This window comes from Zingiber officinale, chromosome 3B, assembly GCF_018446385.1.
Source record: "Zingiber officinale cultivar Zhangliang chromosome 3B, Zo_v1.1, whole genome shotgun sequence".
Lineage (NCBI taxonomy): Eukaryota > Viridiplantae > Streptophyta > Magnoliopsida > Zingiberales > Zingiberaceae > Zingiber > Zingiber officinale.
This window is the reverse complement of record NC_055991.1, coordinates 94253844-94269957: the sequence shown is the minus strand read 5'-3', so window position 1 is coordinate 94269957 and position 16114 is coordinate 94253844. Positions and strand designations below refer to the sequence as shown.

At 37.0% G+C, this 16114-nt stretch overlaps 2 protein-coding genes across 3 annotated transcripts; both read right to left on the bottom strand.

Annotated features, from left to right (window-relative positions):
* Positions 1-1531: 1531 nt before the first annotated feature.
* Positions 1532-4802, bottom strand: LOC122055038 (serine/threonine-protein phosphatase 4 regulatory subunit 2-like). Its single transcript, XM_042616435.1, has 4 exons — positions 4793-4802; positions 3146-3361; positions 2240-2389; positions 1532-1932 (listed from the first exon to the last, which is right to left on the bottom strand). Exons 1-4 carry the CDS (start codon positions 4800-4802, stop codon positions 1532-1534), a joined length of 777 nt encoding a protein of 258 aa, XP_042472369.1.
* A 6109-nt stretch (positions 4803-10911) lies between these two features.
* LOC121967116 (F-box protein SKIP14-like) lies at positions 10912-15619 on the bottom strand. 2 transcript variants are annotated; one of them, XM_042517150.1, is made up of 4 exons: positions 15536-15619; positions 14302-14911; positions 11305-12008; positions 10912-11226 (listed from the first exon to the last, which is right to left on the bottom strand). In XM_042517150.1, the coding sequence occupies exons 2-3, from the start codon at positions 14887-14889 to the stop codon at positions 11523-11525; spliced, it is 1074 nt and encodes a 357-aa protein (XP_042373084.1). In that variant the 5' UTR covers positions 14890-14911; positions 15536-15619; the 3' UTR covers positions 10912-11226; positions 11305-11522. The 2 variants fall into 2 exon arrangements, with proteins under 2 accessions (XP_042373084.1, XP_042373083.1); XM_042517149.1 differs by having other exon boundaries at positions 14302-15619.
* Between the last annotated feature and the right edge of the window lie 495 nt (positions 15620-16114).

Below are 16114 nucleotides of genomic sequence, written 5' to 3'. Positions count from 1 at the left end.
CCTCCTCGTCCGCCCGATCGGCCTCTTTGTCCGCTTGGTCGGCCTCTTCTTCTGCCCTGTTAGCCTCTTCGCTCGGCCTGCCTGTTCGCCTGATTGGCCTCTCACTCGGCCTATCTGTTAGTCCGACCGACCTCTCACTCGGCCTGTCTGTTAGCCCAACTGGCCTGTCGCTCGACCTGTCTGCTCACCCAACTAGCCTCTCGCCCGATCGGCTCTCTGTCTGGCCGAATTTGCTTGGCAATACTGCCCGGTCGGCCAATCTACTGCTTGCCCGCTTGGCCATTAAGTTTGCTCGGACCTTGCTGCTCAGACTCGGAGCTCGGTCTGCACTCAGCAATTAGCAGAAACCAGCCTTTGTTGGCAACCTGAGATTATCAGGTCAGGTCATTTCAATATATAAGTGGATTTAATTCAGTGTATTTAAATTCAGCTGATACCTCATAAATCTCTGACAGCAAATTGTTTTGTCCAACATATATTTTTATCTAGAACATCAAAGACACTAAATCTTTGTGGAGTTTCTCATTCAACTTTTGTTGACAAAATGACTTATTTTCAATAACTAAACTTGAATGGTTTATTACAACACAACTTCCTTGATACTTAAGTAGGGCTGAACTTTTCTTATTGCTATAAGCATCAACAAATGCAATTTGTATTTTCTTTAATCCCTCGACAAATGGTGAACTATCAAGATCCACTTCAGAACTCATACTTACATCATCTAGTTGTTTTTCCTTTTGAATAATTTCAACATTTCTTTTAGTGGCAATGGAAATTCCTTAACCATTCATTCTGTCATAATCAAATAACCCAAACAATTTCTTATAATTAGGTATAGGATAATATCTCCACTTTTTAATTAATGGATTAGCCTAGCTAAAAATAAAATTAATCATAAATATAATAGTTATATAAAGTGACAAAATATAAAATGAAATATCTACCATTAATATTTACATAAATAAGTTGCTTCTAAACTTCTTCCTCAGCCTCAAATCTCCTACTTCAGCATGTTATTGAACTCCACTTGCATTCTTAAACAAATCATAACACAAATTAAAGTTAGTCTTCAATGCGTGAGTGCGCAGGGAGGTGCACGCGTGAGTGCGCAGGGAGGTGCAAATCAAGAGCCCGAATTACACTGAACCATGTTGACTCATGTGCGGGCACGACCTGCACCCACTGAATGTCGGACCGGTCGATGTAAAATTTACTCAAGTGGAACAACCAATATTTTGCCACGTAAACCTTTTTGCTAGTTGTGTAACGGATGCATTAAAGTAAGATTAATGCAGAAGTAAAACGATCGAGTTAAACAATGGCGTTTTGTATCCGCCTGCGTTCCCTCTTCCTCTATCGTGCAACTCCTACTCGGCGGAGTACTCGTGATAGCAGTCGGGTACCACTTAGTTCGCCGTGACCACCAGTACTTGATGAAATCACGGTTAACCATTGTATCATAGAAAATAGACGACTCACGTAAACCTTGAAGCACTTCCGGAGGTGGGGCGAATCTGTTTCAAGGAAACTACGTCAATCGCAGACTTCGGTTAGCTTGCTCGGTCTCCTCGTCCGCCCGGTCGGTCCCCTCGTTCGACCGATCGGCCTCCTCGTCCGCCCGGTCGGCCTCTTTGTCCGCCTGGTCAGCCTCTTCTTCTGCCCTGTTAGCCTCTTCGCTCGGCCTACCTGTTCGCCTGATCGGCTTCTCACTCGGCCTGTCTGTTAGTCCGACCGACCTCTCACTCGGCCTGTCTGATAGCCCGACTGGCTTCTCGCTCGACCTGTCTGCTCGCCCAGCTAGCCTCTCGCCCGGTCGGCTCTCTGTCTGGCCGAACTTGCTTGGCCATACTGCCCGGTCGGCCAATCTACTGCTTGCCCGCTTGGCCATTAAGTCTACTCGAACTTTGCTGCTCAGATTCGGAGCTCGGTCTGCACTCAGGAATTAGCAGAAACCAGCCTTTGCTGGCAACCTGAGATTATCAACTCAGGTCATTTCAATATATAAGTGAATTTAATTCGGTGTATTTAAATTCAGCTAATACCTCATAAATCTCTGGCAGCAAATTGTTTTGTCCAACATATATTTTTATCTAGAACATCAAAGACACTAAATCTTTGTGGAGTTTCTCATTCAACTTTTGTTGACAAAATGACTTATTTTCAATAACTAAACTTGAATGGTTTATTACAACACAACTTCCTTGATATTTAAGTAGGGCTGAACTTTTCTTATTGCCATAAGCATCAACAAATGCAATTTGTTTTTTCTTTAATCCCTCGACAAATGGTGAACTATCAAGATCCACTTCAGAACTCATATTTACATCATCCAGTTGTTTTTCCTCTTGAATAATTTCAACATTTCTTTTAGTGGCAATGGAAATTCCTTAACCATTCATTCTGTCATAATCAAATAACTCAAACAATTTCTTATAATGAGGTATAGGATAATATCTCCACTTTTTAATTAATGGATTAGCCTAGCTAAAAATAAAATTAATCATAAATATAATAGTTATATAAAGTGACAAAATATAAAATGAAATAAATATCTACCATTAATATTTACATAAATAAGTTGCTTCCAAACTTCTTCCTCAGCCTCAAATCTCCTACTTCAGCATGCTATTGAACTCCACTTGCATTCTTAAACAAATCATAACACAAATTAAAGTTAGTCTTCAATGCGTGAGTGCGCAGGGAGGTGCAAATCAAGGGCCCGAATTACACTGAACCATGTTGACTCATGTGCGGGCACGACCTGCACCCGCTAAATGCCGGACCGGTCGGTGTAAAATTTACCCAAGTGGAACAACCAATATTTTACCACGTAAACCTTTTTGCTGGTTGTGTAACAGATGCATTAAAGTAAAATTAATGCAGAAGTAAAACGATCGAGTGAAACAATGGCATTTTGTATCCACCTGCATTCCCTTTTCCTCTGTCGTGCAACTCCTGCTCGGTGGAGTACTCGTGATAGCAGTCGGGTACCACTTAGTTCGCCGTGACCACCAGTACTTGATGAAATCACGGTTAACCATTGCATCATAGAAAATAGACGACTCACGTAAACCTTGAAGCACTTCCGGAGGTGGGGCGAATCTGTTTCAAGGAAACTATGTCAATCGCAGACCTCGGTTACCTTGCTCGGTCTCCTCGTCCGCCCGGTCGGTCTCCTCGTCCGCTTGGTCGGCCTCCTCGTCCGCCCGGTCGGCCTCCTCGTCCGCCCGGTCGGCCTCCTCGTCCGCCCGGTCGGCCTCCTCGTCCGCCCGGTCGGCCTCCTCGTCCGCCCGGTCGACCTCTTTGTCCGCTTGGTCGACCTCTTCTTCTGCCCTGTTAGCCTCTTCGCTCGGCCTGCCTGTTCGCCTTATCGGCCTCTCATTCGGCCTGTCTGTTAGTCCGACCGACCTCTCACTCGGCCTATCTGTTAGCCCAACTAGCCTCTCGCTCGACCTGTCTACTCGCCCAGCTAGCCTCTCGCCCGGTCAGCTCTCTGTCTGGCCGAACTTGCTTGGCCATACTGCCCGGTCGACCAATCTACTGCTTGCCCGCTTGCCCATTAAGTCTGCTCGGACTTTGCTGCTCAGACTCGGAGCTCAGCAATTAGCAGAAACCAGCATTTGCTGGCAACCTGAGATTATCAACTCAGGTCATGTCAATATATAAGTGAATTTAATTCAGTGTATTTAAATTAAGCTAATATTTCATAAATCTCTGGCAGCAAATTGTTTTGTCCAACATATATTTTTATCTAGAACATCAAAGACACTAAATCTTTGTGGAGTTTCTCATTCAACTTTTGTTGACAAAATGACTTATTTTCAACAACTAAACTTGAATGGTTAATTACAACACAACTTCCTTGATACTTAAGTAGGGCTGAACTTTTCTTATTGCCACAAGCATCAACAAATGCAATTTGTATTTTCTTTAATCCCTCGACAAATGGAAATTCCTTAACCATTCATTCTGTCATAATTAAATAACTCAAACAATTTCTTATAATGAGATATACGATAATATCTCCACTTTTTAATTAATGGATTAGCCTAGCTAAAAATAAAATTAATCATAAATATAATAGTTATATAAAGTGACAAAATATAAAAAGAAATACCTACCATTAATATTTACATCAATAAGTTACTTCCAAACTTCTTCCTCAGCCTCAAATCTCCAACTTCAGCATGCTATTGAACTCCACTTGCATTCTTAAACAAATCATAACACAAATTAAAGTTAGTCTTCAATGTTTTCATTCTATTCTCTAAATGGTCCTTTTTCAATGGAATTTTAGTCTTCTCATGGCAAATGACAACCATTTCTTTGTATACAATAAATGTGAAAGTGCTACCTATTCTTTGCCATTAACTTGTTGATCTAACATAACATCTACAAATTTTATCCATTTCATTAGTCCACTTAATTATATTAATTTTGTCTTGTTCGATTGTATAACTCATTTTTACTCAATACCTATATCAAATTCACATGTGACCATGCAAAAAATCAAATCTTATACATAAACTCGTAACATTCAACTATATAATATTAGATTAACAAACATAATCAATACATAAAAAATAATATCAATCAAAGAGCATCTAGTATTAAGATTTAGCAATAGTACGCTCAAAACATCACATTATTCATATTAAGCATTATTAATTAATATGCTACATCAAACTGTTCTCATAATTTTTCTAATAAAACCAATAAGTCTTCTTTAGTTGTTTTTGTAATCCGACCATATAGCATTAGCTATGTTATCCCTGATCATATCCCTTACCTTTGGTCATCGTCCTGTCTCTCATTGCAACGCACTTCATTGTCATAATTTGTACTCAATTCATGATCCACTTCACTAATTAACCTCTCATCTAGAGCCACCCCATTAAGGAATTATAAAGAATACAACATATTAAGATAATATCCGTGTGAATGCTAATTTCATAGTGAGGTTCTTATTCCACTAGCAATAATGAGAAACTTCTTTTTTCGAACCCCAAAAGCTCTCTCGATTGCATTACAAAGAGATACATGGCTAATATTGAAAAACTCTTTTGCATTTGTAGAGTCACATCTTGAGTATTTCTTTAAATGATAACAAATTTCTCGATAAGGAGTAATTAAACCCCTCTTCAGCATAAACCTGGAGTCAACTAAATATTATTTACCTACTAACAAATAAAGGATATAAGTTAATCATATTTACTTACAAACATTGTCCATCAATGAACATTAATTGTAAACTCAATACCATTAGGAATTAATAATTTATCACATCTAGATAAAGTATTTTTGACGATTCGAGAATCAGATGCAGTTCCTTCCCACCCAGATAAGATATGTGAACTTCAAGTTGAAGGAGCATGCCGCCAACACATTTGTAGTTGGATAATCCTTTCTTCCTCTATATCTAGGTGCAATTGTATCGAATACCTTAACACGTATATGAGTTTCATCTAATGCTCCAACACAATTCTATAGTTAGGAGACAGGGAGCATATTTAGCTACAAAGTACCTTACAAACCTTCTAAAATTCAAAATGAGTATTACCTTAAAGTAAGGGTAGAATCTACTACTACACTGTATAAGCAGAGGGATTTCAGAACCATCTAGTTGCTTTATAAATTCAGCATGAAGTCCAATAATGACTTTTAAGACTTCATGAAATTGATTATTAATAGTCCTTAAACTTCGACGAAAGAAAAAACTTAACTTTCGATGCTTGACATCATGACCAAGCAAATATAAAAACTTAGCAACCTTCTCTTCAACACTTGAATTTCTGTTGGCTTTTACCCTTGTGTTGTGCTTTAATAGTTCACACAAGCGAATAAAGTCATCCACACTTACCCTAAGAATGTTACGATATGTCTCATTAGATGTCATAAGGTTGTGCAACAAAATACGTTGTGCATAATCTTTTTGCTCATTATTCTCCATTAGACCTTTATCTACATATTTATTCATATCCTTCAACATCATCCAAAGGATAACTACACAATTTCTATTTATGAAAACTTCATCATTTGAACTCTCGTCTATATTTGTTAAAGTATATACTAAAAGTCTAGCTTTTGTAAACATTTATTTATGAAATAAAAGAATCACATTGGTCAAAAGTCTATATTTTATTTGTTAAGTGTAGTTGTTCAATTAATTTATAATGCAGATAACATGGTGAGTGATGTCACTCACAGAAGATGATGTTATCAGTTCTTTATAAATTATAAACAGTTGCTCACGACTAAGATGGAAAGGAACAAATCATTGGAATAGTCGTAGTGTAATTAGGTATTAGTTTATCTTGACTAATAAATTACACTAGTACACTCTAAGTGTATTGAGTAGAACTATTTTAGGTAAGTTCTTTTTATACTGACTTAATAAAAGAACTAGACCTTAGTTATTATGAAAGTGTGTGCTCTTAATCCTAATATAATAACAAGCACATATATTTAGTATTTATTTCTTTAACTTATTAAAGGGTGAGATTTAGCTCGATAAATCAATATGCCCGATAAGTTGGGAAATGATATTACTTATAGTGTGTGTTGTTGATTATAGAAGGAAACTGTGTCCTAGTTATCTAGGTTGAGAATGTCCCCAAGAGGAGCTCATAAGGATTGTCATGTTAAACCCTATAGGTGGACTTAGTCCAACATGACAATGAAGTTGAGTGGTACTACTCTTGGAGCTAGATATTAATTAAGTGAAGTTGTCAGTGACTTACTTAACTAGTGGGTATTCGCTATCTTAAACACAAGGAGATTTGTAGGATCGAAAAGAATATAGATATCTCCACAATGACATGATATTGTCCACTTTGGGCCTAAGCCCTCATGGTTTTGCTCTTGGGCTCTACTCAAAAGGCCTCATGCCAATGGAGATATCTTTTTTCTCTTATAAACCCATGATCTTTCCCATGTGTTTCCAATATGGGACTATGTTTGCAACCTTGCAACCCCAACAATCCCCCCCTCAAACAAAGGACCATAGGCTTCCCATGTCCGATCCTCGACCCACCAGGTCTTCCTGCCCCTCGGTCTACCCGACCTACTAGGACTTCCTGCCCCTCGGTCTACCCGACCTACTAGGACTTCCTTGCCTAGCCGCAACTAGGACTTCCTGCCCCTCGGTCCACCCGACCTACTAGGACTTTCCTTGCCTAGCCGCAACTAGGACTTCCTGCCTGGTGTCTGGTCCTCTTGATCCGAACATAAGAGCCCCCACTTTCTTTGTTCGAGGTCAATATTGTACTCACATGGTTCAATCAGACCATAGCTCTTGTGCACAGTCGGTGGTTAAACCTTCTGGCAGTCCGGGCTCTGATACCAATTGTAGGATCGAAAAGAATTTAGATATCTCCACAATGACATGATATTGTCCACTTTGGGCCTAAGCCCTCATGGTTTTGCTCTTGGGCTCTACTCAAAAGGCCTCATGCCAATGGAGATATCTTTTTTCTCTTATAAACACATGATCTTTCCCATGTGTTTCCAATATGGGACTATGTTTGCAACCTTGCAACCCCAACAAGATTAACACACTCATATATGAAAGAGCCCATAATGTAATTTGGGATTGATGCGGTAGTGCAATAATAACTCTCTAGTGGAATGAGTTATTATTGATGAACTTGAGTTGTGTGTTCGGGGCGAACACGGGATACTCAAGCTTATCGGAAGGCCAAAACCAATTTCTCCTCTAGGTCCCTGTCGTAGCCTCATTAAAGCCTCAAGTCCATCCAAATAAAAGCCCTTCTTGGTGTCCAAGAGAGGGCCGACCCAAGGCTTGGTGACCAAGCCAAGGGCCGACCACCATCTTCTCTTAAGGGGTTGGCCCCTTGCTTGGTGCCCAAGCAAGAAGGGGCCGACCATAATAATTCAAAGTTGAAGGGGTGTTTTGAATTTTTAAAAATCTTCTCTTTGTAGAAAATTATAAGTTTTAAAAGAGAAATTTTAAAATGGAAAACTTTCCTTATTTGAATTAGGTCACATGGTTTAATAGAGAGTCTTAAAAGTTTTAAAACTTTCCCTTTTAACCATCCTTATGGTTTTAGAAAAAAAGGAAGAGAAGTTTTAAAATTAAAATTTTCTATTTTTGTAACCATGTTAAAAAAGGAAATTTTTAGAAGAGAAGTTTTAATTTTTAAAACTTTCCTTTTTTAACATCCACTTTAAGAAAGAGAGCTTGTAAAATTTTATAAGAGGATTTCTTCTTTTATAAAATTTTATAAAAATTATTTTTCTTCTTGATGATGTGGCCGACCACCCTTGCTTGGTGCCCAAGCAAGGGCCGACCAATCAAGCTAATCAATCCTTGTTTAGTGATTGAATCAATCAAGAGGAAAGAAAAAGAAAAAGGAAAAACAAGAGGAAGATTTTAATTTTTGTAAAAAAATTTCCCTTATTTGCCTTGAGCAAGTAATATAAAAGAAGGAGAGAGGAGACCTAATGAGATAACAATTCTTATTCTCTTGTTGGTGCTCCTCTTGTGGCCGACCCTCTCCCCTCTTCCTTTCCCTTTGCTCTCTTGTTCCCTTAAGGTGGTGGTGGCCGAAACATAGAGAAGGAGAAGAAGGTTTTTGGGTGGTGTTCATCTTGAAGGATCGTCGCCCACACGAAAGTCCAAGGCGAGATGAGGAATACGGCAGAAGATCTCGAGGTCATTAACATACAAAGAGAAGGTATAACTAGTAATTTTCTTCCGCATCATGCTAGTTATTTTTCTTTATATGAATTCCAAACACAAGAGGCATTAGATTCTAGTTTTTCAAATTGTTATTCGAGTTTATGTTTTTTTTTTATTTTTTGAATTTGTGATTCGATTGTTCTTTTTTGTTAAACCTAGAGTTATATAAAGAAATTAAATATTAGCTTTCCTTAAAAGGCTTTGTCTAGGAAATGGTGGTTGCTCACATATCCAAGAAGGCCTAGTGCCTCGCCATGTTTAACCTGGAAGCTAATTTTGGAAATTAATATTTAATTGAATTTATAACATAGGTGGATTTGGATCAATAGTGTTAAGTTCCGCTTGCGATCCAAGTCTAAACCATTAAGAACAGATAAGTTAAATTTGGAATCAATAATGTTAAGTTTTATTTGTGATTCCTAATTTAACTTCTAAAGAACACAATAGGTTATTTAGGAAAGGTTCGACACTTGCACAAAATTTTTATATAGTGAAACCGATACGATCTTCCTAGGACTAATTAACCAACAATATTATCATTGTTCTTCTCATAATAATCATTAACATTCAGATAATCTCCTTTATTATTATCCCACTCTATTTCATCAAATATGTGGAAAAATAAACAATAAAAATATACTACTATAATAAATTCAAGAGTGCCGCTATCAAAATCTAATATTTTATCTAAGTTATATTTCATTTAAAAGACAGAATTAGTAAAACAAAGGTAGAAATCAACAAGATCATAAAATTAAAATGAAGATAGAAATCAGAGTTATAATCCATCTAATTAGAGTTATATAGAAATCAGGAAAATTATATTTCATCTAATCAAAATTTTCTAATCAGCATTGCTCTATTGTTAAAAATTAAAATGAATATAGAAATTACTTGAAAATTATATTTCATCTAATCAAAATTTTCTAATCAGCATTGCTCTACTGTTAAAAATTAAAATGAATATAGAAATTAGTAAATTCCAAATTTACCGCAATCACATAGCAAGAAAACTCAATGACAAGCAGTCACTTAATAATCGTAGAAGAAAGCTTGTCACTGCAATCACATAGTAAGAAAACTCAATGACAAGCAGTCACTTAATAATCATAGAAGAAAGCTGGAGTGACAACATACATCAATCACAGAGCAATAGTTGACAACAATTGTGAATCAATCATGAGCGCAACAATCTTGGAGCAGTTGTAGCAGTCACAGAAGAGAAAAAGAGAGATCGGTGGAGTAGTCAACGGGTGAGGAGTAAGAAGAAGAGTGTAGGTGAGAAGGAAGAAGAAATTGACGATTCAGTGGAGTAGTTGATGGATGAGGAGGATGAAGAAAAGTCCGCGGGTGAGAAGGAAGAAGAAATCGACGGTGGAGAAAGAAGAAGAAGAGTTCGTGGTTGAAAAGGAAGAAAAAATCGACGGTTGAGAAAGAAAAAGAAGAGTCCGCAGATGAAAAGGAAAAAAAAGTTGACGAGGAAAAGGAAAGGTAAGGTTAGGGGTATTTACATGATTTCCTTTTATTTATTTTTCGTTCCTTAATCTTCCCGTCCGATTCGGTCGGATGGGATAAATTTTCCGCCAAAGGAATATATTTCCATCAGCTTTAAATTTTTAATCAAGTAAATACTAGAAAACTTTCCGTAGCAAAAAGTACTCTTATTTTAGTTTCCGTACCTCAAAATAAACAGAGGCTAAAAGGTCATTGAAATTCATTTATGTTTTCAAATTTATCAAATGACTTAAAAGTTATTATGCAACACTTTTGGATCAAAATGTTTCTGCCTAGTTTCAAAGTGATTATGTTCTCAAAATTATTAAAGGACTTGAAAGTGATTATGTAGCATGGTGAAACAGCTTGACAGGATCTCTAGCCTAGCTCGACTTTTTCTACAAGATCACCCATCTATATTAACACTGTCAAAAGCCTGAAGGCCCAGGGTGTAGCAAAGTTAGTACTCAAATGGTAAACTTGCATCAAATACACGAGGATTCAAGTCATAGCTGTAACAAATAACCCTCCAATTTAAAGGGGCACTTAGTACCTAATTTACCTCCCTTCATCTAACCGTAAGACCGGCAATAACCGGCAATAAGGGATGCTTGACGTAAACGTTATCACATTTTTGCATCATTGTCAAAAACCTAAAAATAAAGAAATAAAAATACAAACTCTCATGTTCCATTAGGAGTCATTGCATGGAATTCATGAAACGGTTCTTTTATCATGGAGGAAATAATTGATCAGACAGCAGGTCAAGAGACTCTTTGTTTGTATGCTTCGGTCTAATAATTGATTGCTATATGAATTTAAACAAAGGAAATGATACATGTCGACGCATCAACCTAACAGAAATGGCGTGTTAAGAAAGAGTTTCAGATTTAATTTAACAAACGTCACAAGCAAAGATGGATACTAGAAGAAATCACTTTCCCTGTAGGAGCAAACCAGACTGATCTGACCTCCATGTTACATACCAGGGGAGAGAGGAGCACCAGAATGAAATGCAACAGAATTTCCTGCAAATGAGTAATAAAGGATGTTCAGTAGTCCACCGAACAATATCCACCTTAGAAACCTCCAAATAGTTAAAATACCTTATCAGCAGTTTCTGACTTATTTTGTAGTTCGCAGGCTTCGACTACTTTTCTGAAATCCTATCCAATTCCAAACATAACTCTAATGGAATTTGTATTTCCTTAACTTGCCATAGACAAGGCCAACTGACCTCCATAAACAGATCGAATAAGAACGAACACGACATTTGGTTTTTGTAATTTTAGGTTGCATAAACAAAACCATTTGAAAAGTAGGTTCACTTTTCTTCTTCTATCTCATTTAATGGTGGTAAACTCCAACAACCTGAGCAGAGATATTCAAGACAGAATGTCTCCATGTATTTGTGATCTTTGATGCATTTTCCACATTGAACACACCTTGAAATGCAAAAATCACAAGCCCTGCACCGTTTAGGGACTTCCACTTGACAACTTTCTGAAGGGCAGTCATAAACAAGCTTGTACTTTCCACATAATGGGCAGCTTTCAAAGTCAAGGACACAATCATCATCGCAATGATGCGGCAATTGATAAGTGTGGTAGAACCTTGATTTCTGGGGTTGAACTAGTTGAAGTTGATCCAAGCACAGCAATGATTTCAGCTCACTGTATTGTTCTGTAGAGACAATGAAAAGCTTGCCAAGCTTGAGATTTTGTATTCCCAGCACTCCCTGTGATTGGAACTCCTTCAGGCTGCTTATGATTCCATCAACACTTAGCCTGACGCATCCACTAACATTTAGCTGCATTGACAAAACAGATAACAGTTTACCTAAACCAACAAGGATGCTTATGAAAAATATTGACAATATTTCATTAATTGAACTATGTAGATATTGGTAATAACAAATATATATATATATATACATACAAAGTTGACCTTATTAATAAAGAAACATTAATAACTTCATCAAAAAATGAAAAAAAATAATAATTTTTAAAACTTGGTATTTAATAAACAAAGGTATTAATTTTCTTTCCTTCAACGAGATCAATTCTTTCTTGCTGCCATTTCATTTTATGTATTTAATCATTTCCTAAAACTCCCACCTTCAATTACTGTCTCTTATGCAGAGTTCCACCATCACCCTGCCTCATTGCTCCTCGCCGGTGGTCCTTCCCTGCCTCTTACTTCTACTACTCCCACCACTCATCCCAGATCATTCTCATCCCTTCTATGATTAAGACATTGTCAAAAATCCTAGAACTTCAAATTGACCAATGCTCCTCAAAATATTCGGCAAGGCCATCTCAATTCAACTGGTCAAATCATTAGAACCAATTGATCTCAAAAGTAGTATTGTAAATATAAATTTATATTTTACAAGTATTGTATAAATATAAATTTAATAGAAATATCAAAAACTATGATAACAATTTTTGAAATGAAAAACTTGTAATGAATACAAGATAAATAGTTTAACCAAAACATATACAATACTATGTATCAGACATAATACAAATATTGTTATAAACCCTTCGAATATTACCAAAATACCTGATGAACAGATTATAGCATCTTAGTTCCAACTATTTGATAGGCTATATAAATTTTATTCCTCCATTGATCCCTACGCAAAGTTATATCACTAATAATATTCAAACTAATTAAATCATCTTCCATCATTTGAACCAATTGGCCTGAAAAATAGTATTATAAGTATAAATTATATTTTGTAGGTATTAAATATTTATATAAATTTTATCCAAATATCAAACACTATGATAACTAATTTTTAAAATGGAAAGCTTGTATACGATAAATATATAATAAATAGTTTAATAAAAACATATATGATATAATATGTATCAGACATAATATATATAATATAGTAATAAGAGAAGAAAAACCGTTCGGGTTATCAAAAGACCCTAATGGATGGATTATAGCATGTTTGTCCCAACGAGCTCTTTGCACAGATATATCACTAATAACATTTAAATTAATTAAATCATCTCACTAGTATTCTCTTATATATCTCTCTAGACCTTATACAAGTATTATGAAAGAAAATCATACCAACCCCTGAATCTAAAAAACCAACAGGGATGAAATATACATTTCAACCACTATAGCAATGATATGATAGTATATATCTTGGCTGGAATTTTTTTGATAAAAAAGAACTTAGTCTTGTCAATTCTACTGGATTAACCCTTTTCTATTTCCAGTTTTATACACAAAGCAGACCAGATAGTGTTGTGGTTCCAAGTCAACAAGTTAGACTGGCAGTGAATAGTTTAAGAACATGAAATTGACAAGTTGGGGATGAAGGCCTAGATATCCACCACTGTCAATATATGGGTTATTCAATTAAGTTTCTTGTTTTGGGTTTGGGGGAAATTGCACTAACAGTTAGTATCCTCCCATAATTTTATTTTATTTTTTCATTTCTAACATGCTTCTTTTCACTTTTTTATGTTCAACATGTTAGAAACCTAAAGCATTTGTTCCACGTATAATATAAAAAAATATTAAAGAGCTTCTTTCTCTGATAAATTAGAAACAATCATTTTGGATAGTAACAAGTGAGAGTTGAGTTCATCCTCCACAACTATCCCAAGATACTTTTATATTCACTGATTGACTATCGATTACATGTTCTCAATGGATGTATATAAATTTTCATACAGATCTGGCACCACAATAGAATTAGGACATTAGAAATCTAACTATGATTCACTTAGAAAACTTGAATATACTTATAATTAACAAATTTGTGAAATTATTGGCCAAATGCAATGATGTAATACCCAACAAATTCAGGCGAGATTCTTTCTCCTCATGGAATTTTGTGACCAATGAATGATAGATAAAAGGAGAGAGATCATCACCTTAATCTGCCTTGAATCTCTGGCAGCAGTATTTTAGATTTTTAAATAGTATAGATGCAAGATAACTGCTGTTATTGGACTATTGAATAAATTAAAAAAAAAGGTGCAAGAAAACTGATGCATAAGAAGAAGAAAAAATATATAGCAACACAATTAAAAGTGGAAACAAGGGCAAAGCATATTCCTCTAATCCATACTAACCTTCCTTAACATTGGGCAAATGTTTAACACACGCTTGAGCCCATCATTTGTGATCTTTGAACAACCAGATAAGCTCAAACACTGCAAATTACCTTGAAATCTCTGAGCCAATCGTAGCAAAGCATCATCAGTTAACTTCTCACTCAAAGGAGAGTCCATATGTAAACATGACCATAAAAGAAAATCACACCGAACAGCTGCATGCAAGGACCTGCAGACCCCTTCAACTGAGAGGAGATCCTGAAAATTCAAATGTTCAAGCACAAAAACAAAAGCCTCATGTGGAAGGCCCTCATTTCCATGACAGGTTTCTTCATGATTGCATTTTGAAGATTCTCCTATATCCAAGCTAGATTGTTCATTTTGGATTTTAGGAACAGATAACCAACTGAAGGCATCCTCCACCCAGCTATGCTCTTCTTCCAACCAACCATCATGGTAAAACTGAAATTCAGGTGAGTTCATCAAAGTCCATTCAAACAAATCACCACCATTAGCCTCAATAAAGCTGGCAATTGCAGCTTCCATACTGCCATCAAGCCCCATCCCAAATGGGTCATCAGGCAGTAAGTCCGCTGGATCAAACATCCACTCCGCATCAGCAAATTCACTATCAGGCAGAGAGTTAAGGGGGCTCTTCTTGAATCCCGCGCAGGAGGACTCATCGTCGGAATGAATAAATGGAGTAGGAAAGACAGAACAAGATGAAAAATTTAGTGCCATGCTAACGCACCTAAAGTATCCAAATCCCTTCCTGTTCAACCCAACTTCTGTAGGGGAAAAATTATCGTCACTAATTTTACAAAGATCGTTTTTTGGCGGGGTTCAATACCTAATAAATCCAAACTAACCTAATCCTCAGCACTCCAAGAAAACCCTCAATTTTGGATAGCAAATAAAAAAAACAGCCCCAAACACATCATTGAGCCCTCTTGAGCCGTATGAAAAAGAGCAAAAGAATAGAACAAAGGATTAAAAAATGGGATCATCTACCAATTACAAGATCAAAGAATCAAGGATCTGAATTAACCTCCGACGCAACCCCCAACAGGAACTGAGCAATCAATCAACCCCTCCTCGGAACCAATTAATCTAAACATCAACTAAGGATAAGGAAAAAGCCGGTCAGCGTACTCTTTAGCGAAGCAGATAAACAAAGGGCAAGCGACCTTCAAAGATCTGAGCGAGGAAATAGCGAGCTAGGAGACGATCCGAAGGCGGAGAGAGAGGATACAATCCTAGGGTTTCGGAACGACTGGACCAAAACCTATCGTCCTCCTCTCGGTTGCCAGGCAAGCGTACGAGGAGAGAGAGAGAGAGAGAGAGGAATGCGTCTTCGAGCACCTATTTTAGGATCGAGATCGACCACCAAACTGTCGATTTTCTCTAAAACCCTGCAAGATATAAATACTTTATTTAGACCCTTTCCAGATTCTCGTAGGGACTCAGGAAAGTGAAGAATGAGTGGTGTAATTGAGAAATAGAGGAAATGAAGGGTTTATGTGTAAAGTGGCCTCTGTTTTGTTAGTCGCTATAGGGTAATGTTTTGGTTGGTGACCGACACGTGTCTGATGGGGAATCCGTTGCAGGTGCCTCTGGAGAAATCTGGGCCGTTAGATTTGGGGAGACCGGTGACGAGTTGAAGGCGGATATCGGAGGAAGTAGCTGGGAACGCGCGTGGTCCGCCACGTCGGCTGAGAATATCAGGGAAAAGATTAAATGGAAATAGTCTTTTCTTAAAAGACAAATAAATCAGCCATTTATTTCATTTTATTTTCGAAAATAGTAGAGTTATTTTTAGCAAATCCCATGT

What these genes read in the sequence shown, in the direction of transcription:
- LOC122055038 (XM_042616435.1), bottom strand. An exon ending in GGACGAGGAGACCGAGCAAG is followed by an intron (nt 2,390 to 3,145) that starts GTAACCGAGGTC and finishes TGAATGGTTAAG; the next exon opens with GAATTTCCATTGCCACTAAA. An exon ending in TGCATTTGTTGATGCTTATG is followed by an intron (nt 1,933 to 2,239) that starts GCAATAAGAAAA and finishes TCCTGAGTGCAG; the next exon opens with ACCGAGCTCCGAATCTGAGC.
- LOC121967116 (XM_042517149.1), bottom strand. Translation starts at nt 15,024, where the DNA reads ATGGCACTAAATTTTTCATCTTGTTCTGTCTTTCCTACTCCATTTATT. An exon ending in TTTGCCCAATGTTAAGGAAG is followed by an intron (nt 12,009 to 14,301) that starts GTTAGTATGGAT and finishes TTGTCAATGCAG; the next exon opens with CTAAATGTTAGTGGATGCGT.